The sequence below is a fragment of the Carettochelys insculpta genome, chromosome 22, assembly GCF_033958435.1.
Source record: "Carettochelys insculpta isolate YL-2023 chromosome 22, ASM3395843v1, whole genome shotgun sequence".
Lineage (NCBI taxonomy): Eukaryota > Metazoa > Chordata > Testudines > Carettochelyidae > Carettochelys > Carettochelys insculpta.
Genome location: NC_134158.1, coordinates 20,392,539 through 20,418,268, shown reverse-complemented (window position 1 = coordinate 20,418,268; position 25,730 = coordinate 20,392,539). Strand labels below are relative to the sequence as shown.

Genomic DNA, 25,730 nt, shown 5'->3' with positions numbered 1-25,730 from the left:
CATGGGATTGGCTGGAGATGAGGAGAGCTGGCTGGGTACCAGCAGCTCTTTCTTTTAAGTGAAAAAGGCACTGTGCACCACCGACAGGCTAGCGGCAGCAACTGCTCTGCTAACCAGGTGGGCAGTACCTGAATCTCTCCTGGGCAGCCACCCAAGTGCTCAGCTTACAGGGAACAGTGGTGCCCACCCAACCCATCCCAGCTGCAAGTACACCATCCAAGAGGGTGCAATCTCATATGGCGGCGCTGCATGTACAGCCGAGATCCCACTCGCCCCGCACACAGGCCCTGGGGCTGCCCATCAGGAAGCCCCTTCCCCCCCTCACCGAATGTGGCCCGTCAATGACTTTAACGATGTCCTTGACATGGATGTTGTTCTGCTCTGAGTCCAGGGCCACAGCAAAGCGATTGTCCTTCTTCCGCGTTACAGCCTGGTGTCTGACCGTCACCACTTTGCCATACATGTTCAGGACCTGCCCAGGGGACAGAAGGGGGAGAGGGGGGATCCCAAAGGAAATACTCCCTTAAGACAGAGCAGCAGAGACCCAGGCCTCACCTTCCTCTGCAGCCTGGGGCCTGCGTCATTTGCTGCTTTGAACTGGAGTAAACGGCAGATTCACTGTAATGTGAAGTCTTTATATCAAGACTTGAGGCCATCAGTAACTCAGCCAGGGCTATGAGCAGAATGTGGGTGTGGGGGCCTGCAAGCTGCAGCCAGTCAGACTAGATAATCACAATGCTTCCTTCTGACCTTAAATTGCAGGAATCTACACGACGGGCTTACAGACACAGCCAGGAAATCAGAGTCACAGAATCATAGAATACTGCAATGGGAAGGGAACGCGAGAGGTCCCCTGCCCTCGCAGCAGAACCACGCACCATCAAGATCCGTGTTTCTTAAACTCATTGAGACCACAGAACACCAAACAAGACTATTTTTTATGGGAAACACTTATGAAAATTTTCTTTAAAAAAAGAAGCAGTCAGACCAAAAAGAAAAAAAAAAAAATCAAACCAGCAACATAGAAAGCAAAAACAAAAGGAAGTAACTGGACCAAGTATCACAGCAAAGTAGTAGTAACATTGTATCTGGTTTTAACAACAGAAAACAGAGCCTCTGTGTATCTTTCCCAAACACACGCGGCTCACCTGGGAGTTGTTCACAGAACACCAGTATTGTGCAGAACACAGTTTAAGACACTCTGATCTAGATCATCCCTAAGAGGCGTTTACTCCAGTGATGGAGATCCCACAACCTCCCTGGGCAATTTATTCCAGTGCTTAACCACCCAGCAGTTAGGAAGTTTTTCCCAATGTCCAACCTAAACCTCCCTTGCAGCAATATAAGCCCATTTCTCCTTGTCCTATCCTCAGAGACTGAGGGGAACAATTTTTCTCCCTCCTTCTTGTAACCCTCACAGGTATTTGCAAACCGCTATCACGTCCCCTTTGTCTTCTCTTTTCTAAGCTAAACAAACCCAGTCTTCCCTCCTAGCTCCTGTTCTCTAGGCCTTTAATCAGTCTTGTTGCTCTTCTCTCGACCTCTCCAATTTCTCCATGTCTTCTTGAAATGGGGTGCCCTAAACCGGGTATAATACTCCAATTGAGGTCTAACCAGCGCAGAGTAGAGAGGAGAGACTCACTTCTAACATCTTGCTCTAATGCTCCCGTTAATGCATCCAAGCAGCATATCTGCTTTTTCACAACAGTGTCACATTGAGTCCTATGCGGACAGGGCTTCTGCCCAAGACTCCATAACAACCTACCAGCCCAGACGGGACCACAGATAATCCAGTCTGACTGCCTGTGTCGCATAAAGAACCCAGGCAGTGAGGGTTGCACGGACGCTGGGGGAACAAGCTCAGCACCCCCACCCCCACCCCCCGCCGATCAGGCTGGTAAAGCAGAGAAGCGGGATCTGGCAGAATGGGGAATTCCAGCCTCGAGCCAGGCAGAGGCTGTGGCCGGATCATTTCAATCCCGTTAACTGCTACATTGAACATTGCTGGTGGGCGAGCAGCCAAATACCGAAGGGATCAGGAAGGAATTCCCCTTCTCGGCTGCTCACTGCTGAGAAAGGTGGGGCCTGGGCCCACAGCAGAGGCAGGATACCAGACCACCCAGCCCTTTGGTCTGATCCAATGCAAATACCAGGTTTCTTCTGCCACACAACTCAGCACCCAGGCCTAGACAGAGAGAAGCCAGCAGCTCCCTCTGCCTCATTACCGCTCCAATAAGAGGGTTCAGTGTGGGCTTCCCCAGTGTGGGCAGCACCAGAAGAACAGAGAGCCATGCACACCCACCTGGAAGGTTTCCCGCTCCAGGCGGACAATGACCCCCACGGTCTGGGGATCCAGCTGGACCAGCTCGCCCCACTCATGCTGCCCACCCACGTCTACGCCGGAGGCTGTCTCAGAGCAGAGCTGCAGGTCCCGAGGCAGCACCTTGAGCTGGAACAGGGGAAGCAAGTGAGCAAGCAACTCCAGAAGGGGATGGTTAGAGGGAAGGTGCCCAGATCCCCGCCCTGCTCACCTCGTGCATAGTGAGGTCCGAGAAGAGGATGACGAAGTTCTCCTCCACCCGCACGATCAGCCCTGTGTCGCCCTCAAAGCGCCCTGCAATCACCTTGACGTGGTCCCCCATCTTGAAGTACTTGCGCAGCTCCTGAGCTGGGAACTCCAGCATGTCCTGGATGAAGAGAGAAGAGGGTCAGGGTAGGATGCAGGAGACGGGCCGAAGGCAGGTGAGGGCAGGATGCGGGGGGTGGGAGGGGCGGCAGGGGGGCACCGCTCTATTGTTTTACATTCCTAGAGATGCCTGGGAACCGCAGACACAGCATCCAGGAACCCGCAGGTGCTCAAGGCTGCGAAGATCCATCCCAAGAGGCCCTCTGCCCCATATACAGCCAGGAACATCACACACTTGCAGTCATTGGGTCTCTCCCATCCTCCTCAGCAGCCTATGGGCCTGGATGCAAGCGGGGGGAAGCTGCATTGGCCAGTGCCACCCACTCCATACCTTGAGATCCTCGTGTTTGGGCATGATGGTGATCTTGTTGCCATCCACACTCAGGATCTTGCCCTGCAGGTTGATCAGCTCCCCCTCGCACACTTCCACATTGTCGCCAGGTTGGAAGTTGTGCTCCCGTTCCTTCCCTGCCCAACGGAGAGCAATATGACTTGCAGGGAGGGCGTCGCCCCTCATTTAGGGGAAGGAGGGTGCCTACAGCAAGACCTGGGAGGCAGAGACCAGGCCCTCCCATAGATGTGCATAGTCTAAATGGCCTCCCCCGCCTGCAGACACACGCTCTGCACATACCTGTGCTTTCAGTAACCACCTCCAGATCGATGCCTTCTGGCTGATCCTCAAACTTCTCCAGCTCTGACAGGGTGGGCTTCACGCCCTCCGTAATCTGGAGCACAGAGAGATAGAGTTCAGGGAGGGGAGATGGAAACAGGAAGGGAGCCTGCAGCACTCCCCTCCAACCTGAGATTCCCTGCAGCATGCTGAGGACCAGGCTCCCTGCCTTGCTGCGCACCAAGGGATGACAGCAGGGCTCTGGCTCCTGAGGTGGGCTTGTCTCCAGCCCCATGGGGAGCCTGGCATGCAGATGATGCACCCAGCCGGGGATCTTACTGTCCACTGCTCCCCTCTTCCAGTGCACACACAACCTGACCCCTCCCCACGTAAATGGGGATTTCAACAATCTGTCCCCTCTAGTCAGGCATCCAAAGGAGGATCCCACGCTGATCACATGCCCAGACTGGGACCAGCTCAGCTCACACCAACCACAAACATTTCATCAGCGGGGTTTTAAATAGAAACGTGGGTTTGTGACTGCATGGAGGTTTCTGTGCTCTGTGCCTACGTCCCAGGGGAAATTTCAAATTGTCTATTAAAAAAAAAAAAACAAAAAAGTGCCCAAAGACAAAATATTCCCATGTGGATGTGCTGTTGTGGGGCCTTGGAGGGGACGTGGCTCAGTTAATACTTCCTGATTCTATTCTATGGGCTGGGCTTTCTAGCCGGACTACATCTTTCCATGGTGCACTGAGGCCATGGATTTCCACAGTGTACCTGCATGAGGGGAGGCCATGGTGTCTCATGGGAGATGTAGTCTACCCAGGGAAGCCAGATCACGGAAGGAAAGGCGAACACAAGGCATCCAAACTACAACTCCCAGGAGGCATCTTGGTGACATTTCCAGACCAGAATTATGTTGTGGTTTGAATTTATTGCCACAGGAAAAAAATGCTGAGGGAAGCAGGTTTTCTGGATCTGCCATGACAGGTCCAGTTCCCCCTTCTCCTCAGAGCCCCACCTTGTGAAGAAGTCCATCATGCAGCCTCTTGGCACAGACCCACAAACACTCACCACAGCCGACATGGCAAAACTCTTGAACAGGAAACCCTTGCGACTGTAACGATTGCCTTCAAAGATGAGGAAATCGCCATCGGAAGCAACATCTCCCCCCAGGGACCTGGAGTGGGAAGAGAGGGGGAACGTTAGAAAGTCAGACCCCCACAGCGGCAACCTTTTCAGATAAAGGATGTTTTGTAACAGGATGGGAGAACCCTAGCAAGATCAGGGAAGGGTAGCTCCACCTTAGCCGTCAGGGAGGTCACAACTTCATGGTCAGGTCTCTCACCAGCAGCTGTCTGGCCTGCTAATCTAGAGTAACTTCACCCAATTCCCAGACTCCCTGTGGCCTAGAGCCTCCTGCCACTCAAGAAGCCCAAGTCCTGGTGTGCCTGCGGATGGAGTTGGAGGAAAGATGCAATGGAAGGGTGACAAACCATCACCATCTTTATCTGCCTATGGCCTAGGAGCCCTGCAGTGTCACCTGGGAGACGGCTCAGGGGGTGCAAAGGTTTTTACAGAGATCCGCTGAGTTGGGTATCTGCATGATAGTTCGAAGGGTAGCAGGTATGACACCTATGATCATAATCACTACAAAATACAGATTGAACCTCTCTAGTCCAGCAACGTTTGTAATCCAGCATTATTTTAGCTAGCTGGATGACCATTTCTCATGGGCGAGATCAAGTTTCCTATGGTCCCATAAAGTTTGTTTCCAGCCTCCAGCGATGGCTCTCAGTGTTGTGCTGTTACTTAGCTGTAATTTACCCCAACAGGTCTTCTAGGAGCCCAGCAGGCAGTGGAAAAACTGGTAACACTGTTAGACAATGCTGACCTCCTGTGGTTCAGAAAATTCTCTCATCCAGCACCAGTCAAGCCCCAAGGGTGCCAGATTAGAGAAGTTCACCCTGTGAAAGCCCAGATAATCTTCAATACTGAATGGTGTGCTCTTAATGCCTTGCAGCAAAGGCATGTCAGCAGGAGGTGACTACCTCCTCTATGTTTCATTCCAGCAGGAGGTAACGGACACTTATCTCCCCATTGGGCCACATGTGCATCAGGTGTTCTATGCCTATGTGCAGATTGGGCCGGATGTCAATTGCGTCCACAGGAAGATACAACCCGTGGGGGCTGGGAGGTCCCGTTCATGAATAACGGCAAAGAATTGACCTGGTATATCCAGCAGTTCACCAAATCCTTCATCTAGACAGCAAACAGAAAGGGTCACGGCTAACCAGGCAGAAAAGCAACAAGGATTTGGGTGAGCAAGAACCCGCAGCAGTAGCGTCTTCATTCAGTCTAAGCTCCGGGAGGCATTACGATTGTCTGTGGTATCCTTTGTTGCCAGCACTTCTCCACGCTGCACTACATATGCTTGCGTTTGATTTCACTATAACCCTAAATGCCCCAGCTAGGGCAGATGCTGCTTCCTTGTGCTCAGGGCACACTGCCCCCCAGGGGTCAACCCCAGCAAGATACCAGGCCTGTACCGGATCTTTTCCGCATCAAAGAGCCGCTGTGGGGGCCTCTTGAACTTCTTCCGCTTGGCGAACCAGTCCTTCTGCAATTCAAGGGCGGGGGGGGGGAGAGGAGGAGGAAACAGTCACCACCAGGCCTGGAAGGGAGAGGGGTCAAGAGCCCAACCAGACCGTGCAGTGGGGTACTGAGTGGCAGGGACAGCCCCTCGGCCAAAGCATTTGCCTCCCTCTCTGGGAGCACAGCAGAAGAGTCCTGCTGATCATGGGCCGCAAACAGGGGCACTCTGCCCTTCCTCAAGTAATACCGCACAGCAAGAGGCAGTGCGGTAGGCGCCGTACAGCAGAGAAATGTGTTGCCCTGTAATCAGCTGGGTAGCTGCACACGGATGTCAAACCTGCCACCAACCTGCCACCCTTTGAAGCCCCCCAAAGTGGAAAGGCCAGGGTGGGGGCCTAGGGAATTAAAAGCTTTGAAGCACCAGCGGGGACAAACTCTTGTCTAGCAGAGCTCAGGAAATCCCGGCAGCCAACATACCAGGCTCATGCGAGCTTTGATCCGGTCAAAATCGATCCGTGGGATCATCTTCAGAGAGATCTGGTTCTGGCTCGGCTCAACATAATCCACCTGGGCGAGAAAACGATGATGTTAGGAGAGGAGCGGGGAAGTGTCATGGAGGCACCAGAGGGGACCAGTCTCACTCACAGCTACTCTCCGGGCAGTAGGATGGGGAGGCTCCCCTGGCATTCAGTGTCACGCTAGCTAGGGAAGAGCAGAAATCAAACCCAGCCCTAGGCAGTTTCTGGCCCACACTCCCATGCCTAGCAAGGCCAAGGGTTCCCAGCACCCAGCTCCTCCTCTGTTGAACACAACGCTGCCAACGACAGTCTGCCTCCTGGTGAACTGCATGAAATGAGCCCCTCAACACCAGCTAAGCGAGACGAGCTCCATTCCGAGCCAGCCAGTGCCATACCTGAGCAATGTCATCCTTGTAAATGCCTCTCTTGAGCCGGACCCAGGACTTAGGCTTCAGGTTGGTCACCTCTTTCACCACCTTCAGCACGTCCGTCATCTCCTTGATGGGCACCATCTGCTGGTTCCAGTAGCCCATCCGCAGGTTGCCCACTCCCTCGATGGCCTGCTTGACGTGGGTCTGCTTATAGGCCTCCACGTAGATGTACCCCTTCACGTGCTCAGGGGCCACCACTGACTTGATCTGCAGGGGCTGCGGGCAGACAGGAAGGGAAGTTACGTGAGATATGGGGGCTGGCCTCAGGCATGCTGCAGCCTATACAATCTCCCCACTACCTTCCACAGATCAACAGCAAGAAGCCTGGCCCAAGTCAAGAGTCCCAGGACCCATTACCACCCCTCAACAAGCTTTGTGGTCAACACCACTGAAGATTTGGGGGCTGAGGGACCCCCTGCCCTCCAGCCTTACCGTGTCCGTGAACTGGTAGGCGATGAACTTCCTCATCAGGGCTATGGCTGTGGAGCGCTCCTCTCCGATCTGTGGAGAGGAGAAGAGAGGCTTTGGTGAAAGAAGTCTACAGCCAGAAAAAGATGCTCTGAGCTCAGAGAAGAGATGGTGCTAGCTAATGAAAACCCAGCCCTAGGGCAGCTGGTTTTCTGGGTTTAGAGGTTTCAGTAGCACCCTCTGTTGCCTGGAACGTACCTTACACTTCACAGTCCAGAGGTTGGGATCCCTGAGTGGAAGGAAAGATAAAAAGGCTATTAGCAAAATAATGCGTGAGGGTTGCTGACTAAGTACCAGCTCAGGCCAGTCTGCCGGTGTATTAGTACAGACCAAAGTGATTGTAAATGTACCAGGGTGTAGCTGGTGTTTAAATGTTATTAGAACTAATGGCCGGTTAGTTGTGTTTTCACTTACTTGTATCCTGTGGTAGGAAACGTCCACCTCTCTAACTAAACAGCCAATTAAAAGACGAAGAAGCCTAAACAGAAAAGTGTACTTTCAAAGCAAGAGGTGCAGGGGATCCCAGGCTGACGGCTCACCAGGCATTCCACACTCTCCATGATCAAAGAAATAGTTCACTTGGGTCACAACCAGAGCTCCCTCTAATGTTTTCCATCCACGTGCAGAATAAATTTTGTTCTGTGCACCAAGGCATGTGCGCATGCGCACCACCAACAGAAACACACCCGGCTGGCTGTGGGTGCTCTGCTAACCAGCCGAGTGGCACCTGAATGTCTCCACACTCAACTTCTAGGGAACACTAGTAGTGATCCTGCATGATGGACAGTATCAGAGAGGTTGCCGAGTTAGTCTGTATTTCAACACAACAACCCAGCAGTCCTGTAGCACTGGAAAGACTAACAAAATAATATACTAGGTGATGAGCTTTCATGGGGCAGACCCACTTCTATTCCAGGTGTGCCCCATGAAAGCTCATCACCTTCTAAATTATTTTGTCAGTCTTTCCAGTGCTACAAGACTGCTGATTTGTTTTGTTAGTAGTGACCCGGACAGCTTTTCTGTGAGAAGCAGCTATACATATGGATTCAAGAAAAAAAAAATCCTCTGTCTTTGAACTGCTTGCACTCTTACAGGGACATGTACCAGATGCAATGTGGGGACCCCCTCTGGGTACCCTGAAAAAACTTGAGACACTGCCAACGTTTGGAATTGCGAACTGTGATTCACCCACGCGTGTATGTTACCTGCTTGAGCTTCTCTGTAACTCGTTTCCCTCTCTTAGCTCAACTCTTAGTTTATTATAGAACTGGCTGACAGTGCTGCCTTTGGCATAAGAACTAGAGATCTGGTCTCTCGGGACTGGAAGCAACCTAAATGAGATGTGGCTTTTGGCATAACTGACCATTTTATCTCAGTGTCTAGCTTGTCTTGGTGGCAAGATAGGCTGGGAAGTTTAAAAGGGACTGCCTGTGACTCCTTAGGGAGGCTGGAATAGCGACCCAGAGTTCTCATGTGTCACTGCCTTGTTGAAAGTACAGAACACACCTCCAATTGTGGCATCTGAGCTGTTCCCCCAACAGCCTGCCCTGCTGTAGACACTCACGGACGTGAGACACTCCTCACAGCACGATACCTATTACCACCACCTAAGTCTCCCAACACATCATCAGGTCCTTATTCTTTATGAACCCTCGCCCCTCTACTTCTGGCTTGATGTCACAGCCCATTCCCAGCTTTATGATGACCTTCCATCCACCCTCTACCAGGTGCACATGCTCACAGGTGGAGAGGCCTTACTTGACACCGGGCAGTAACTGCTGCTGCGTGATGTCATCCGAAAGCTCATCAGAGCCGCCATACACCCTGCCAGGGAAACAGAAGGGTGCGGGGGGAGAGAAGAGTCAGGACAAACAAGGACTGCACAAGCCAAGAACTGTGATCCTGAGAGCCCAGGGCCACCAGCCACTCCACACACACCAGGAAGGAGTGGAATTCTCTGCACTGGTTCAGAGCCAGTCTAGGAAAACAGTCTAGAGAACAGTCTAGGAAAACAGATGCTCTAGAACCAGCCAGCACTGGCCTACATTCAGGGCACCAGTCCCATCCCGCAGTCACCCTACCCAAAGCACTGGCTGGGTCAGTTACACATGCGGAGAAGTGGGCAGAGCCTTTGCAGGGCTCATCTCTAACAACCCCAGGGCCCTGAAGGAGGCAGAGAGGGTCCTGCAGTTGTCAAGGGGTCCATACAGCATATCTGTTCCTGACGGTCAGACCCTTTCCAGGACTGAGAGTGGGTAGAACCCAGCTCCCCTGTGGAAATCAGGGAATTCGAGGCCTATCATTGCCATGGGGATCAGAAGGAGGAATGACATCCCCAAGGGGAAGGAGCAGGAGCCAGGTGACCCTGAGGTGAGGGTGACCAGAAGATGTAAGGGAGAGATGACCCCTCATTCCCCCACACCCGCACCCTGCGCTAGGACCCTGCACTCACGTCTCTCCCACTGAGGACTTGGCATACTTCTTCATGTAATATTCGCCCAGCTCCTCCTCCCGTTGGTCCCTGCAGAGACAATGAAAGGTGTGAGCAATCAGACAAGAACCACACAGTTCCGTCAGCATCACTTAAAGCCCCAGCACTCCTGCAGGGTTGGCACGTTCTGCCGGGGTGATGAGGGGAACGACTCGGGCTCCTTTTCCCACTTCGTCTCCCAGACTGATCGCCACTCTGGGACCACAGCTGTTGGCAGAGGTGAGGCTGCTGTAGGATACAGCCGGGTCTCCCCAGCTGGCGGAGATAAAGCACCCAGGTTGCCAGAGCATTGGCACAGTCACCAACACCCCCTGCTGGACACTCACGGGCACTACTTTGGGCTCTTTAGGGCTCCCTCTCATGGCAAGCCCTTGTACCTCCACAGCTGCAGAGAGATTCTTTTCCAGCTCCATCAGCGAGGCCATTGTGCTGGGTCCCGAGTCCCATTCCCCACCGCGCTATTTACACTTGTCACCAGCACATTAATGCCACAGGCCGCAGCCACAGGCCGATCTGCAGCTGCCACATCCCCCACCCTCCCCAAGCAAAGGGTAACATCACCTCCAAAGGTTCTGCAGCCTCCGGGCCCCAGAGCGATCCTCATCCAGAACCACATTATCAATGTTGGAGGCTGCAAGAGACATGGTGGTTAAATAGCCCCCACCTAGCTCGGCCAGGGGAGAGGAGAACTCTCTAAATGGTCAGCGACCTGGCCAAAGGGCAGTCAAGCCACAAAAGAAAGGAGAGGCCAGGGAAGGGACGGGAGGGTGGGAAGCCGAATCCAGCCACATACAGCAATTTCCTCGTGGCTGCAGCACAAATGGGGCACCTGCAGGGACACCCATGTTTGGAAGAGGCATCACGGACTGCATGATCCCCATGGCACAAAAGCTAGCTTTGACTCCCTTCCGCCAGGCTTCGCCGACCGATGCACCTTCTCCTCCTCTGCTAGAGTCAAGCCACAGCTAGAACCAGAGCCCCCTGCTGACCTGCAGTCATCTAGGGTAAGACAGACCACATGTGGCTACTGCCACTCTCATGGCAGTGCAAGGCAATAGAGCCCATGAGGCAGCTTCTGTGATCAATACAGGAAACAGCAAACTCATTGCCCTTCTCCCCCCATCACCCCTCCAGCCTGTTCTACTGCTGCACCATTCACAGCAATTGAGCCAAGGGTCAGCTGTTGTCTCTGGCATGACTCAAAGAGCCCACCCGGCTGGAGGGACATGGTGGCACGGGGAAGGAGCATGGTGCGGGGCAGGGCTGCAAAAAGGCAGGGGCTGGAATGAAAAACGGACTTACCTTCAATTTCTTCTGCTCAGGAGGCAGAGGTGGTGGAGGGCGGACAGTATGAGCCAAATAATAGCATCAAAACCAACCACAGGGTGAATGGGGAACAGAAAACCGGAAGGAACAAAATTAAGATGTGGCACAAACCAAGCAGGTGCGAATGAAATGCACGTAAACAAAAAAACCAGCACACAAGAGGGGTAGACGGGGAGAGCCCTGGCAAGGGGGGCAGGCTGTCATGGCACAGAATATCAGTGTCGCGTTGCCTGGGTTCTGCAGGAGGCACTAACACTTGATAATCCCTAGCTCTCATATAGTGCTTTACAAGGGATCTCAAAGCGCTTTACAAAAAGCTCCCCTCCCCATTCTACAATAAGAAAACTGAGGCAGAAAGCAGGGGAGCAATGAGCAGAAGGGCATTCAGCAGAGCCAGGACTAGAAACTGGATTTCCTGAGGCACAGACCAGCTCTCTCCCTATTAGGTATGTTCCCACTCCATTGGATGGCCCTGCTCCAACTTCCACACCCATGGAATGAATTGTTGGCTCTGACATATCCCGCCCCCCGACACACACACAAATCTAACCTCACAGCTGTGATGGCTTTGGCCTTGGCAATTCCCAGCCAAAAGCCCAGGAGGTGCCAACGATCCTGACCTGAACTCCATGACCTGAGTGCCCCAGGCAATGTGCATCACTGCTCCCTAGCCAGACACTGTCTGATCAACAGGTGTGTTTGGCTTGCTAGGTAGGCAATGAATGAACCCACAATCAATACCACCACCAAACAAGGAGCCAATCGGAGCACGGCACTCCTTCCCAGGGCAGGATCCTCATCTCTAGGGCCTCTGAATCCAGCCTGGGAGCAGCAGTGACTATCACTGTCACACCTCCATTGTTTGGTAAAACGGGACCAAGCGCCTCACTCTAATTCCCAGGGGACAGGCTATGGCCTTAATCCTGCATCCCGTGCCTGCTGCCCCTGTCAGCAGCATCACCAGACAGGCCAAGCCCTGGAGCCTCCTCTCCCACTATAGAGGTCCCTGCGTGGCCAGGATGAGACACATGGACAGGACACGAGCTAGCACCAGTCATCACAAAAACTGGCCTCCCCTCCACCTCCAAGGAAAAGCCTCTTCACGGTGATGCCACACAAACCAGTCCAGCCCCAGAGAGCCAAGGCAGACAAGCAGAGCCGTCAACAGACCCCACAGTGCTCCCCTGGGGAGAACAACTCTTCCAGGCCCCATGGCCAAAATCAGGGCCTGCCCATCTCCCTTTAGAACAGAGTGCAGATGGATGCAGAGAGCAGAGCCCCTGGACCCCAGAGTGGCTTTTAAGAAACAAGGGCCTCAGATAAACATAACGTGACTGACACAGCAACACCGACAGCAGCCGTTGCCCAGGGACAAGGTGGGAGGGGGGCCAAGCTCCCTGCCCCAGGAAGGGTTGGGACCAAAGGCTGGAGGGGGCGGGGCGGGGCAGGGCTTAGGACAGTCAGTCCTGAAGCATCCCCCCTCCACCACATACACCCCATGTGCGGCAAAGTAGTGCTCCACGGTGTCTCCAAAGGTCCCGGAGCTCCAGCCGCCGCTGCTGCTACTGTGGCAGTGTCCAGAGCTCTGGACCTCTTTGAAATGCTGGGTCCCGGGACTGCCCGGCCCTGGCGACAGACCTAGGCTGAGATCCAGGAAATATATCCCTAGCTGGAATCATTTAGACTGGACACTAAACACCTACCCACATGCAAAGTTAACCTCTAACAGCTCTTGGCATGCCTTGGTTTCTAGCAAGTACCAATACCACAGCAAGCTACTGTTTCGTTCAGCTAAAAACCCATCTATCAAAGTACTCAACTAGTTCAAAATCTTCCAAACAACCTTTATTTGTAGAAATTTGGCCAGTTTTCAAAAATTGTCGAAAACGTCTTTCATCGACACACTCTCCTGAAGTCTTTTGGGTTGGAAACATTTGGGACAACGTTGTTAACCAGAAAAGAATCAACCTGGTAGTCAACCTTTTCGAGCAATCAGTTCTGACTGGTAAGATTAATCAGACGGGGGAGTGAGGGGAAAGAAATGAGGGGGATTTACATCTCCAGAACCAGGGGATACGGGATTTGTTTCTGTATGTTCCTACGTCAAAAACAAAATTATTCCCCAGGAAATTTCAAGGAAAAAAGTTGGCTCATCACAAAAGATGCTTTGAAACTTGCCCAAGTCGACACAACATTTTCTGGATTTTGATCAGCCCCCAATTTGGAGCAACATTCTTCTTTGAAGAGGGACTGCTAGGCCCAGCCATTCACACCAAGGGTGGCCAAGCTTCTTAGCTTCTGCATTACTACAAATTGCTCGTATTACTTAATGCCTCAGAGCCTCAGGCCCAGATCAGAAATCCTGTTGTGCTGGGCATGGTATTTTTTTTATTGCTATTAGACATATCATGATAGGGCCTAATCACAGCTCAGGACCCCCACTGTGCCAGGAGCTGTACAAAGAACAAAAAGACGGTTCCTGACCAGGAGATAAAAATTCCGATCCATGTTCCACTTATGCAATCCAACAGGCTACTGCAGAATTGGGAACAGAATTCAGCTCCGTGACAGCAGCTATCAAGCATTTTGATGATATGAGCCAGACTGGAAACCAGCTCCTTCTCTGAGCTGTGTTGGTTTCTCCAGGACTCGCAGAGGCAACTTTAATGTGCAGGCAGCAGCCGCTTTTCTGATAACTCTCCACATCTGGCTGGGCCAGAGCACTAGTGCGTCTCAGCACTTAATTTATAGGTCATTACCATGGCCGGGTTAACACCTCCTCTAGGAAGTGCTGGAGCTGCTACTGCAGCAACATCTCCTGCACAAAACCCTCATTGTCGTTGCCCCCAACATTAGCACAACTTTAGCAATGATCTTAGCAGGCAAATCAGGTAGCGTGCTGCCGGCTTGGAGACCCGCCCGCTCAGCAGCTGTGCAAAGGGCCCAATCCTGGTGCTAACAGACAGCCAAAACCCACGTAATGACACATTTCTATGGCTTGAGCACCATCAACGTGCAGTACAAAGGAAGACAAGAATCTCTGCTGAGTTAAGTGAGGGGAAACAGAGATACGGGGCAGGGAAGTGACTTCCTGACACAGCAACTCAGCGACAGAGCTGAGAATAGAACCCAGGAGGTCCTCGTCCCACCCCCACCCCGAGTACACCCCTCTCAGAGCTAGAGCATGGGTGTCCTGACTCCCTGACCACTACACCACCCTGCCTCTCCAAAAGGCAGCAGAGCAGGTTGATTTCCCCTCTGATGGGGAAGGGCCATGTTGGGAGCCGGGCAGCAGACCAGCCTTTAAGTGACAGATAAGCTAGGAATTCCCAGAGGTGACGAGACTTGAACGCACCTCTCCTGCCAGCTGCAGTGAGCTGTTTACAGGGCTCTGTATGTCAGTGCTCCCATCACCCTCATATGGGGCCCACAGCTCTTCCTCAGCAAAAAGGAATCAAAAGTAGTCAAAGCACGCTCTCCACCACTAGCGGAGGGGGAGGGGCACGCACAGGAGCGAAACAATAAGGAGCAAAGCAATGTCAGAACCCAGTGCCATGCGCGGAGGTTGGAAGATACGGACAAGACATGCAGCAGCACCCCATCCCCAAACCTTCCTGCACTGGGGTCTGGTCTGCCTCACCCCACAGGGCTTCCAACCTAGTTCAAATGCAGGGGGGGCGGGTGCAAGTCGGTGAGTAAACAGCAGCCACTCACCACTCCCCATGGGAAATTGCTAGCTAGAGAGAATCTGACTGCTAAATCTGTACTGGAGATGGCTGCAAAGAGCAGCTCAGCTGGAGAAACAAGGACCACCCTGGAACATCACCCCTGGAGAGTCCTGTTAACACCCCATCCTGCCTTGCACAGGGCTCTGCTCTTTAGCCTCCCCAGTCACCTCAGGTCAGAGCTATCTCACTCCAGAAGCCAGTTGAAAGCCAGGGTAATGCCCTGGGATTACTCTGAATCCCCAGCTGATCCTCACAAGGAGTGAGACAGGGGAGGGCACAGCCGTACCTTTCTCCAGAATGTCCTCTGCGCCGTCTTCCCACTGGTCCTCATCTTCATATTCGTCGTCCACGTCTGCAGAAAAGAGAGGAAGAGGAGACTAGCTCAGGTAAATGGGATGCAGGCAAGTGCTGAGCAGAGACGCAACAGGGAAGGCATGGCCCAGAAGCTGCCTGAGGGAAGCTAAAGATGCTCTGTGATCACTGGCCCCGAGGGGAAAAGGTGGAGAGAAACCCGACCAAAATTTCTGAAGCCCTTAGCATCTGGGGAAACCCTGGGGGCAATGCACAGGCAGCCAAGAGATCCTGCCCACAGCACCCATGGCCGGAGGACCAGCATTCAACTGACAAGTCCGAATCTTCTCTGGCCCCCAAGGGACCTCTCAGAAGATAGAGGGAAGGTAACAGTAACCGGTAGTCAGAACTAGCACTTGCTTAGGACCTCCCCAGCCCTGCTGACACCAGGAATAGCAGAGCACTTTGTCTCCTGACACACTGGCTGAGAAGACAGGAAGACATTTCGTGCTCATGTTAAAGCAGGGGAAACTGAGGCAGAACAAACATGATTTGATCCCAAGGTCACCCAACAATTGGACAGAATGACTGGGAATAAGGAGTCCCGATCACCCATATTCCCCTGCTCTAATGTCGAGAGCCAACTCCTCTCCCAGGGCCAGGAACCAAACCCAAAAGTCCTGACTTTCAGCTCCCTCTGTTCCTGCCAATCACGCTGCAGGAGAGGCAGCTGTCCCACCAGACCTCAAAGTTGCCCCTCCTCCTCACCAGCTTCATCCAAGATGAACCCTCCGTGTTTCGGCTTCTTTGCAGGCCGGTCATCATCGTCCTCCTCTTCCTCCTCATCATATTCCTCCTCCTCCTCCTCTTCCTCCTCTTCAGCCTCTTCCTTTTCGCTGCCCCCAACGCTGGCGTGCTCCTCCTCTGCCTGGGCATTGCCGAGGGATGCAATCAGTTACACGGCAAATGCCAGCCCTGGACTCTCAGGGTGCATCTTTCAGGAACAGGTAAGAACCAGCATGCAGGGCCCACAAGGGAGTGGAGGGGTGATCAGGGAGATCCTTGCTTCCTGCACCACACCTCCTTGCAATCTGCCTCACCCAGCCATGAGCTGACACCCCAAAATCAGATTCAGTCTCCAAGGCCTACTCAGTCCATGGCCACTCTGCTGAAAATGGCCACAAGAAGGGTGACTGGGCAAGTGATTTGGGATATGGACATGTGTCCTCCTGGACTGACAGGTGTCAAACTCACGTGAAACTGGTCACTGGCCAGACACGAGATGGCAATTTACTCCTGTTACCAAAAGGAGTTGGACTGGAACTGGAACGCCTAGAAAGCTCTTCGTGTGTAACTAAATGCTTTTTAAAAAAAAAAAAAGGTGGGGTATTACAGAAGCAATTTTCCTCCTTTCACATATGAGGAAACTGAGACACAAAGAGGCAGTGACTTGACTCAAGTCACACAACATAGCTAGGAATAAAGCAGGGTGTCCTGACTCCCGGTCCCCTGAGTCATGCTCCTGGCTTTCTGTTTTTTGTTTCAAACGTCTGATTAAAGTAACTTTTGGGACCTGCTACATTTCATGTGGGTATAAACACCTGTCCCTCTCCCCCACATAAAACACATTCCTTTAGGCAATGGCCACATCTCTCCTTCAGCCTCACCTCGTTCTCCTCTACCTCCTCCGCCTCGCTGCTCCGCTCGCTTTCATCCTCAGAGAAGTTGCTGTCTTCGCTATCTGACATCTCTGTGGGGTTCCTGAATTCTAAGGGGTTGGAATTTCCTCTAGAAAAATACCTATGAGAACAGGAGACACTCTCAAAGAGGGGACCTTAAATGGATGTCACCCTTCCTGTGCCTTCCACCCAGAGAGCTCAGAGCTCTGTATATGCATCAATAAGTCCACCTAATTACCCTTGCAGGTCTTCTATTATTCCTGTTTTTATAAACTAAGAGAGATACAGGTTAAAGTAATTTACTCATGATCCATCAGAGGTGTGTATTTATAAGACCTCCAACACCAGAGTAACCAAGCACCTTACAAATATTTATGGATTTTTTCCTCCAAACACCCCAAGGATATAGGAAAATATCGTTATCCCCATTTTACAGATGGGAAACAGAGGCCCAGAGTGACCTTGGGCAGCTAGACAAGAGAGAACCATACAGCTTACATTCCAGAAACATCAATCAACAACCTCCTTCGTAGTCATCAGATCTAAGCCCCATGCTTAATGGTAGGTGAAACACGGCAAAAAGGCAACATCTGCCAAATGTGGTAGACACCTATCAACTGAGCCAAGATAATCAATTAAAATCCACTGAGTGACTATTATATTTATTACAATGGCTCCCGGGAGAGTTAAGGCTAGAGCAGGATCCCTCTGTGGAGGATGTGGTACATTTTAATTGCTATTAGGTGTTTTACGGTAACAGCTAAGCAGACCAAACCCCCATTATGCTAGCTGCTGTACAAACCCAAAACAAAAATGCAGACAATCTGAGAGAGAATAGGAAGAGCTGGACTGGGCACACAAGCCAACAATAATTAATAATATAATACACATGAAAAGACCCACCCTGGAGTTTGTCTTTTCTTTTTTAAAACAAAACCTTACATTTTTGCCATCTATTTCCATTTTAATACAAAGGTTCTGTTCGGCAGCTGAGTATGAAAGTGTCAGTCACATAGCCTGGAATTCCATCACTGTGCTAGACAGTGGAAGTTAATCCCTGACAACGACGCTGGGCAGAGGCTATATGGGTTGCAGAGGAATGACATCAAGCACAAACCTGGCAAGCGTTCAGGTCCGTCTGCAGTCTGAAATGACCACTTGTAAATCCCTGATCTTTAGACTCCGCTGTGCTTCTCACTGCATGTGATAGATATAGCGATTACCACAACAGGCTCTGTATAGGACTTTGGCAACCTATCTTCTATTCCTGGCTCTGCTCCAGCCTACTCACAGGGGCTTGTTACGGTCTCTGTACTTCAGCTCTTCAGCTGCAAAATGTGGTAATGATCCATATTCCCTCTAATTTTTTCCCAGACATGTGTGAAATAAATTTTTCTATGTGCCCCAACAGTAGAAACCCCACTGCCGACTGTGAACACTCTACTAGTCAGTTGGGCAGCATTTGAATTTCTCCTGGGTCGCCATTCAAGTGCTCGGCTGACAGGGAACAGTGGTGATGATACTTCCCTGCCTCTCAGGGATACAAAGCTAAACACACTAACAATTGTGAGGCACAAAAATACTAGGATGATGTGGGCCGCACAGTACCTTAAATACAGAGAGACACCTTCTGAAACCAGTGGGGATTTGTGGGAACACTGGAAATCACCCACTGGGGACTCACCACAGAACCAAGACCTATGTGATTATGCATGTGATTTTGCAAAGACTTCCTTACGCATTTCACATTTAGCACGAGTAGTTCTGCCCTGTGTAGAAATCCTCTGAAGTCACAAGCCCTAGGGCCTTACCCAAGCTCACTGCAGTTAATGGAAATTACTGACTTCTAGCAGAACTCTAAAGAACTGAGAATTTCACATTGATTCAACACTACACAGCACAATCAATACCAAGCACTATCATAATTCAAACCATTTCCTAACTTCTAAACACAGTACAGCCTAAATTATGCAGTTCCCCTGGGGTGCATCTAATACATGTGGCTAAGCAAGGGAATTTTTCAGTGTAATTAACTGACATGGGGTACAAGAGCCTCTTTCAGGTAAATGAAGTTGTAAACTTTAATCAGTTATGGCACAGATAGGTGTTAACTGATAATTAACTTAGGTAACGTTTGCACTGCTCTTAATACATTTTCTACAAGCTAGCCTCAGTATTTTGAGGGAAAGGGTGTGGGGGAAGCAATCCAATTTCCTTACAGGAAATAACTTTCCTAACTCCACCATGTTTTAATATATTATTTGCAATACAGTAGCATTCAGCGACCCCAACCAGACCCCATCATGTAGTGCACTCTGCAAAGCAGTCCCGACTCCGAAGGAATTAGAGACCAAACTCCAGTCCTGGAAATTGCTCGACGCACGTGTAGACCTAAGAGGCTGCTAAAGCTCCCCAGGCAAAGCTTTCATATCAGAGGCCTATATGAAGACAGGATGCTGAGACTGCAACAGGGCAGGTGGAGGGAAGTTGAGGGGAACAGTGGTGAAAACGTAGTCAAACACACCTTACCCTTCATTTAAATGTGGTGTAACCCCACCAATCCCCACATACTTTACACACAAATACATCAACTATATACACGAAGGACTTCACATGCCAGGGAAACAGGACAATGTGAAACATGCCCCACCAGAGCTGGGACCACAAGCAGTACCACACAACAGTTTAAGGCAGGAAGTGAAGAATGACACTACATCCTGTATAAACCACATGGTTGTGGGGATTTTTTTCTTTTTCTTTTTTCAAAGGAAGCAAAATGTAACTATGCAAGAAAGGGACAACAAATCCAGTTAAGAGGAGTTCTGGGATATGGCTAACAGAAAAAGGTTATCAAGATGGGCAAAAAGAGTCAGAGGAACTGAAAGAAAAGGGGATAAACAGGTGGGAATTAGAGTAACATTACAGATAAATTATAAATTCCTTTAATAATTTATATTCTATTTTACTGTATTTCTGACCAATATTCAAAAGAATTTATAAGAAAAAAGATAAAATGGGTCTGTTGGGATTACTTCACTACATAATCATAGAACACTAGGAGTGGAAGGGACCTCGAGAGGCCATTGAGTCCAGCCCCCTGCCCCAATGGCAGGACCAAGTAGTCTAAACCATCCCTGACAGACATCTATCTAACCTGTTCTTAGAAATCTGCAGCCATGGAGATTCCACAACCTCCCTAGGCAATTTATTCCAGGTTTGACCACCCTGACAGTTAGGAACTTTTTCCTAAAGTCCAAACTAAACCTCCCTTGCTGCAGTTTAAGTCCATTGCCTCTTGTTCTATCCTCAGAGGCCAAGAAGAACAAGTTCTCTCTCTCCTCATGACACCCTTTTAGATACCTGAAAGCCACTATCACACAGAATGCAGCATTAGAGAAAGGCTTAGACCACAGATGAGCAATAAAGCAGCCTGTGGGCCAAATGCAGGTCACCAGGGTTAGCCCCTGTATGCTGCTTTGCTTACCTGGCCATCCACTGGTACAGCCGTTTGCACCTCCTTTTGGCTTCAGATTGTCATTCACAGCTAATGGAAGCTGCAGGAAGCAGCACGGACTGAGACATCACTTCTTGTGGCTCTCATTGGCTTGGAATAGCGATCCGCAGGCAACGGGAGGTGCAAATGGTCTGTTTGGCTAGATGTGGTCCGCACAGCTAATGGGCCACTTACTGCCTATCCCTGAGTTAGAACCCAATATATACCCAAATGCACACAGAAACTACCCTATATATTGACCACTGTAGCACCAAGAGCGCCTCACCTGACATAATTTTCTGATGATTGCAGATGGACACTCCCCCAGTACAAGCAACGGAGAGTCCGTATTTGCTGCCGCGGGAAGCAGATGGCCAAAGGTAGGCAAGAATCATCTTACTTGGCTGCTCTAAAATTCTTAGGCCAGACGTGCATGTGGAAGGAAAGCCACCAATTCAGAATCCACTGGGCAAGAACTATCACCAGGGTTCTCAAGGAAACCTGAACAGGCCATATGCCACATTACAGCCTCAAATGTCGAATAACCTGATGGGAACTAGAAAACCACTGGGTGACTAAATGGATTTTCCTACATTCCCCTGGATAGCAGATTTCCAAAAGCAGAATTACCATGTCCTGAAGTCTGATTTCCAAAACTTGCCACCTTCGATGTACTTACAGAGCAAAGCTTAGGGATTCCCCATGCCAGAATATGAATCCTCTCACACAACAGTTTGCCAAGCTTGGCCAAATCTGGGATTGGGTACTGCAGGGCGGGGGGGGCCTACTCATCTCAGTCTTTTCATGTCAAAGCCAAGAGAGGTGTATGGGGAAAGCGAGGGTCAGGGCTGGCTGGAATTACAATCTGACTTGCCTAGGTGAGAAGCAAGAGCTCACAAGGCAGCATGCACACACAGGGATCAGAGGTTTCAGGTCAAGGTGGGAAGACTCACGTTAGAAGTCACAGATCAGTGAGAGCAGGTAAGCATGGGTGGCTAGGTCACAGGTCAACATGGGAAGGCTCAGGTCAGGGGTCAGAAGTCAGTCCAGAAGGGGCATGGGAGACACATCAGCAACTGATGTAAAAAGGTGTTGGGTCAAAGGTCACAGGGGAGAAACCAGGTTCGGATCCTCCACCACTCACGGGTCAAAAGCCACTGAGCAGAAGGGACCAAATCACCCCAAATTCTGTCATTTCCCTGGCTGGGCTGGGCAGAAGCCTGGTGACATCCATCCCATTTTTAACAGGGCAGTCCTGTATTTCAAGTATCTGCCAAGCGTCCTGACTATTTTTAAGGAACGGGCAAATTGCCCCATGTTTTACTTCCCTCCCCTACTGAACTGCCCTTCCCTGGTCAGCGCAGCCTCCTGCTTGCTGCTGCAAGTAAAAAGCTACCAGGTGTCGGACAGCAGGCGCAGCACGTACTGTCTGGCAGGCAGCAGGAGAGGGAACCAGCCCACGGGCCCTAAGAGGGTATGTGAGGGGCGTAGTTGCACACCACCTCCACGTCCAGGGCTCCTAAGAGGAAGTGGAGGGAATCCCCCTGCAGGGTGGCACATCAGGGACAGCCCCCCAACTCCCCCCAACTCGGTGGTAGCCCCATTCCAGCACCCTACAAGGCAGGGCCTGCCGGGGAGCCCCTCCCCCGCACCACCTGGGAACTCTGCCGTCCCCATGGGGCAGCCACCCGCGCAGCGCAGGGAGCCACCGCCTCCTCCTCGCGGGGCAGCAGGCGGCAGTCCCCCTCCCCCACGGGCAGCAGCTCCCCGCCCTGGTGCCCTGCTCCAGTGGCCGAGGCGCGGGGAGCCCTCCCCCGCCATGGGGCGGCTGGGGGTCACCCCACGGCCCGGGGTGAGGGGTCAGGGCCAGGGCCTGCGGCTCTCGGCCCCAGCAAGCGGGGGTGGGGGAGGGGAATTCATTCACTCACTCACTCATCCCCCTCCCCTCACCCCGGCGGCTCCGCTCTCCGCGCGGCCCAGACCCAGGCCCAGCTCCGGCCTCCACAGCCCCCGCTCGGCCCGACGCTGCAGCCAGTGGCGGCGCCGTCGCCGCCGAAGCCTCGCGAGAGCGGCTGCGGGGTCACGTGGGAAACGGCCGTGCGTTACGTCACGACGCAGAACGAGCGGGAGGCGGGAGGACGAGAGGAGGCAGGCGGAAGTGCGGCATAGTCACGTGCCGAGGGGAGCCAACACGCGCGCTCCCCTCCCTCCAAACCGCGGAGAGTCACGTGACAGGAGCACGCGCTGTCTTTGAGTATGGGGGCCGAGATGGGTTAAACTAAGGGGAGTTGGCGGGGAGGGGCGGATCCCGGAAGGGGAACCTGGAAGCGGGAAGCAGAGTAGTAAAGGGACGTGTCCTGGAAGAGTGTCAAAGGGGCAGGCCCCGGAGGGGGGAGCAGGGACCAGTCGCGGGGTATTAGGACAGACCCCAGGGTACTGGGGAACTGACAGGAGGTACCTGGGGAATGGGATGCTAAATGGGGCTGGGGATCCCATACGAGGTAATGGGGGAAAAGTAAAGGGACAGGACCCAGGTGCAGGGGGGGAGCCAGGGGCAGGGTATTAGAGGGGGCAGGTGTCAGAGAGCAGACCAGGGATTTGGGAGTCCCAGAGAAAGTAGCTGGTGGTGGGTGGAATTAAACAGGCAGGACCCAGAAGCCTTGGGGAAACATGCAGCTGGCTTGAAGGTTGGCAGGGGGCCATGGGAAGATAAAAGGACTTGGGGTGATGCAGGAGGCCAGAAACCTGCTGTGACCAGCTGTCCTTTTGGACCCCAGTAACCGTGTTACCGCCCAGCCTAGCCCAAGGACTGCAGCCTAAGGGAGCCCAGCCTGTGCCCATGGCTTTGTTTGGTTGGCAGAGCTTGGGTTTGTCCTGCCTTAGCACCTAAGCTGCCCACACACATTCCTCTTCCATGCCCTCCCTGTCTGCCCCCTGTCTTCTATTTAATATTCCAACCTTCAGGGGTGTAACTACACTGGGGCCATTCCTCCACCTCCTTCCCTGGCCCGGGCTGGTTTCTGGAAAGCTGCTTTGCACCCTGCTGAATAAATCTCAGGGTTTGTCTACGGTCATAGCATTGCATCAGCACAGCTATGCTGCTGTTGCACTCATTGGAGATGCTACCTGCACCATTGCAAGAGCTTCCACCCGTGTGGGTGCTCCATATCCACGAGGCAGTAATTTGGTGGCCAGGAGAAGCCCTCCTGTCAATACAGAAGCATCTCCAGTGGGAGCGAGGTCAGCATGCACATGGGTGTGGAAAATCCACATAGTTACACTGACATAAATCTGTAGAGCAGGGTTAACACTCTTCTAGCTTTGGAGTCAACAAAAAATGCATGAAATCAATTTGTGGATTCACGGCCAAATCTCAGCTCTGCAGCCTCGACCGTGGGAGCTTTCTGACTGGGGTGCTCCAGGGTTACCAGTGCCAGAGAATACACATCCTGCTGATTTAGCAGACCTTGATACCTGTGTTCCCTCTAGACCGTGCACTCATATAGCTGCTCAGGAGAGCTTCAAATGGGGCCCAGCTGAGTAGCAGAGTGCCCACAGCTGGGTTTTGTTTCTACGGGTGGTGCACATCCACACATGCCTTGGTGCACATAAAAATGTATTCCGCACATAGATGGACAAGACTGGAGGAGACGTTGCCTGATATGCATAAAGAAAGGCCATACGCACAGTTTGGTGTCCTGGCTCTGTGATTACAGGTACACTAATGCATGAGTGCCCACTGGCAAGGAGCAACTCAGGGCGTCTCTACTGCCTCCTAGGCCATGGAAGGGCCAAGGTGCTGTATCCCAATACAATATAATATATGGAGATACATATCTCAGAGAACTGGAAGGGACCTCCGGAGGTCATTGAGTCCTGTCCCTTGCCCTCTTGGCAGGACCAAGCACCATCCCTTTTTCTTTTTTAAATCTATTTGTCCCAGATCTCTAAATGGCCCCCTCAAGGATTAAGCTCACAGCCATGGGTTTAGCAGGCCAGTGCTCAGACCAGAGCTGTACCTCCCCCCGATATGCATAGACTGACCCAAACAACTGAGAACAACGAAAAGTCTTGTGGCACCTTATAAACTAACAGATATTTTGGAGCATAAGCTTTCATGGGCAAAGATCCACTTCATGTATCTTTGCCCACGAAAGCTTATGCTCCAAAATATCTGTTAGTCTATAAGGTGCCACAAGACTTTTTGTTGTTCTCGAAGCTACAGACTAACACAGCGACCTCTCTGATACTTGTCACCAAACAACTGAGCCATTTACATACCACCTTATGTGTTTCATGACATCTGTTACCTTCCTTATTTCTGATCTATACAATAAAACATCCCCGTTCATTATTCTGTCAAACCATCTTATCTTGCACTGGACTGGGGGCCCTCTATACTAGCCTGTGGGAACATAGTTACATAACTATCTCATGCATTGTGGTTTTGCTAAGGCCCGGCCAACTCTGGTCCACAGCCTTTGGTTTAGGCCTCAGAACTTGCTCCAGGCTTGCTCACTCTCTGCTGCCTATGGTCCAGCCCCAGCTCTTAAGCAGATGGGTGTTGGACTGTGTTTCAAAAGTCCAATATTACGGAATTCTCCCTTGAGTGCACCCACCCTTTTCGCCAGGCCTGGCCACCAGGTGCCTGCTGAGTCAGTTGTTGGGCTTTTAGCACTTGCACTTGGAATGCCCAGCCTTGGTCTCTTATGAGTTATTTCTGTAATGCACTGGCCCAAACAACTTCAGGTTCCTCCAGGGCCCATCAGAGTGGTGTCAGGTGACTTCAGCCAGTGGGTGCAGGACTTCTGGGGGGCCACTATCCACCTGTCCCTGCTCCACCCCTTCCTCTGCTCCTCCCAAACCTGCTCCGCACCACCCTCCTTCCTCCAGAAGCTCTGTGCTGCTTCTGGTAAATATAGGAGGCCGGTAGTTCCCTCCACCTCCGCTTTCCTGGAGCAGCATCAGCAACAAAGCTTGCTCTGCTCGAGGGCCATGCAACTGTGCACCCCCATGTACAGTACTCCACCCATCACCCCACTTCAGCTCGAGTCAATTCTAAAGTCAGCATCTTGCCATGACTGTTTAACTTCGCTCTCCTGTCAGGGTCTGTTATCGCAAGGGATCGATCCCAGAAACAAGGGCTCTTGAGTAGCAGTCAACTCCCTAACTGCTTTTGAGTACCAAATACAGGGTACCTGGTCCCAGGGGCTGGGGAGCTGCTGTCCCACACCAGGGCTCTCCAGCCACGAGGGTCTGCTGCCCCCGATGGGACACCAGGGATGTTGGCTTCACAGCCTCCCTAGGGCAGGGGCACAAGGAGCAGGGCAGCTGTCCTGTGGCAGGGGTCGCCAGCAGTGATGCACAGGGAGCTGGGGGACACAGCCGCCGCCCCCTAGCAGTCGGAGCTG

At 52.0% G+C, this 25,730-nt stretch overlaps 1 protein-coding gene across 8 annotated transcripts in view; it reads right to left on the bottom strand.

Annotated features, from left to right (window-relative positions):
• SUPT5H (SPT5 homolog, DSIF elongation factor subunit) overlaps window positions 1–22,389 on the bottom strand; it is a 32,145-nt gene extending 9,756 nt beyond the window's left edge. Inside the window, exons 1-21 of one of the 8 annotated variants that reach the window (XM_075015919.1) lie at window positions 22,270–22,382; window positions 21,273–21,395; window positions 17,944–18,023; window positions 16,815–16,947; window positions 15,916–16,075; window positions 15,143–15,208; window positions 11,105–11,116; window positions 10,364–10,433; window positions 9,764–9,832; window positions 9,070–9,135; window positions 7,510–7,540; window positions 7,276–7,344; window positions 6,808–7,059; window positions 6,372–6,461; window positions 5,849–5,919; window positions 4,374–4,479; window positions 3,318–3,411; window positions 3,018–3,154; window positions 2,532–2,687; window positions 2,303–2,449; window positions 326–472 (exon numbers count right to left, since the gene is read on the bottom strand). In XM_075015919.1, coding sequence (XP_074872020.1) covers window positions 326–472; window positions 2,303–2,449; window positions 2,532–2,687; window positions 3,018–3,154; window positions 3,318–3,411; window positions 4,374–4,479; window positions 5,849–5,919; window positions 6,372–6,461; window positions 6,808–7,059; window positions 7,276–7,344; window positions 7,510–7,540; window positions 9,070–9,135; window positions 9,764–9,832; window positions 10,364–10,433; window positions 11,105–11,116; window positions 15,143–15,208; window positions 15,916–16,075; window positions 16,815–16,895 — 1,824 coding nt within the window. In that variant the 5' untranslated portion in view covers window positions 16,896–16,947; window positions 17,944–18,023; window positions 21,273–21,395; window positions 22,270–22,382. Of the gene's footprint in view, window positions 1–325; window positions 473–2,302; window positions 2,450–2,531; window positions 2,688–3,017; window positions 3,155–3,317; window positions 3,412–4,373; window positions 4,480–5,848; window positions 5,920–6,371; window positions 6,462–6,807; window positions 7,060–7,275; window positions 7,345–7,509; window positions 7,541–9,069; window positions 9,136–9,763; window positions 9,833–10,363; window positions 10,434–10,595; window positions 10,803–11,104; window positions 11,117–15,142; window positions 15,209–15,915; window positions 16,076–16,814; window positions 16,948–17,943; window positions 18,024–20,605; window positions 20,737–20,949; window positions 21,219–21,272; window positions 21,396–22,269 lie in introns of those variants that run through there. The other 7 variants (XM_075015920.1, XM_075015918.1, XM_075015921.1 and 4 more) reach the window with 7 other exon arrangements.
• Window positions 22,390–25,730: the final 3,341 nt, after the last annotated feature.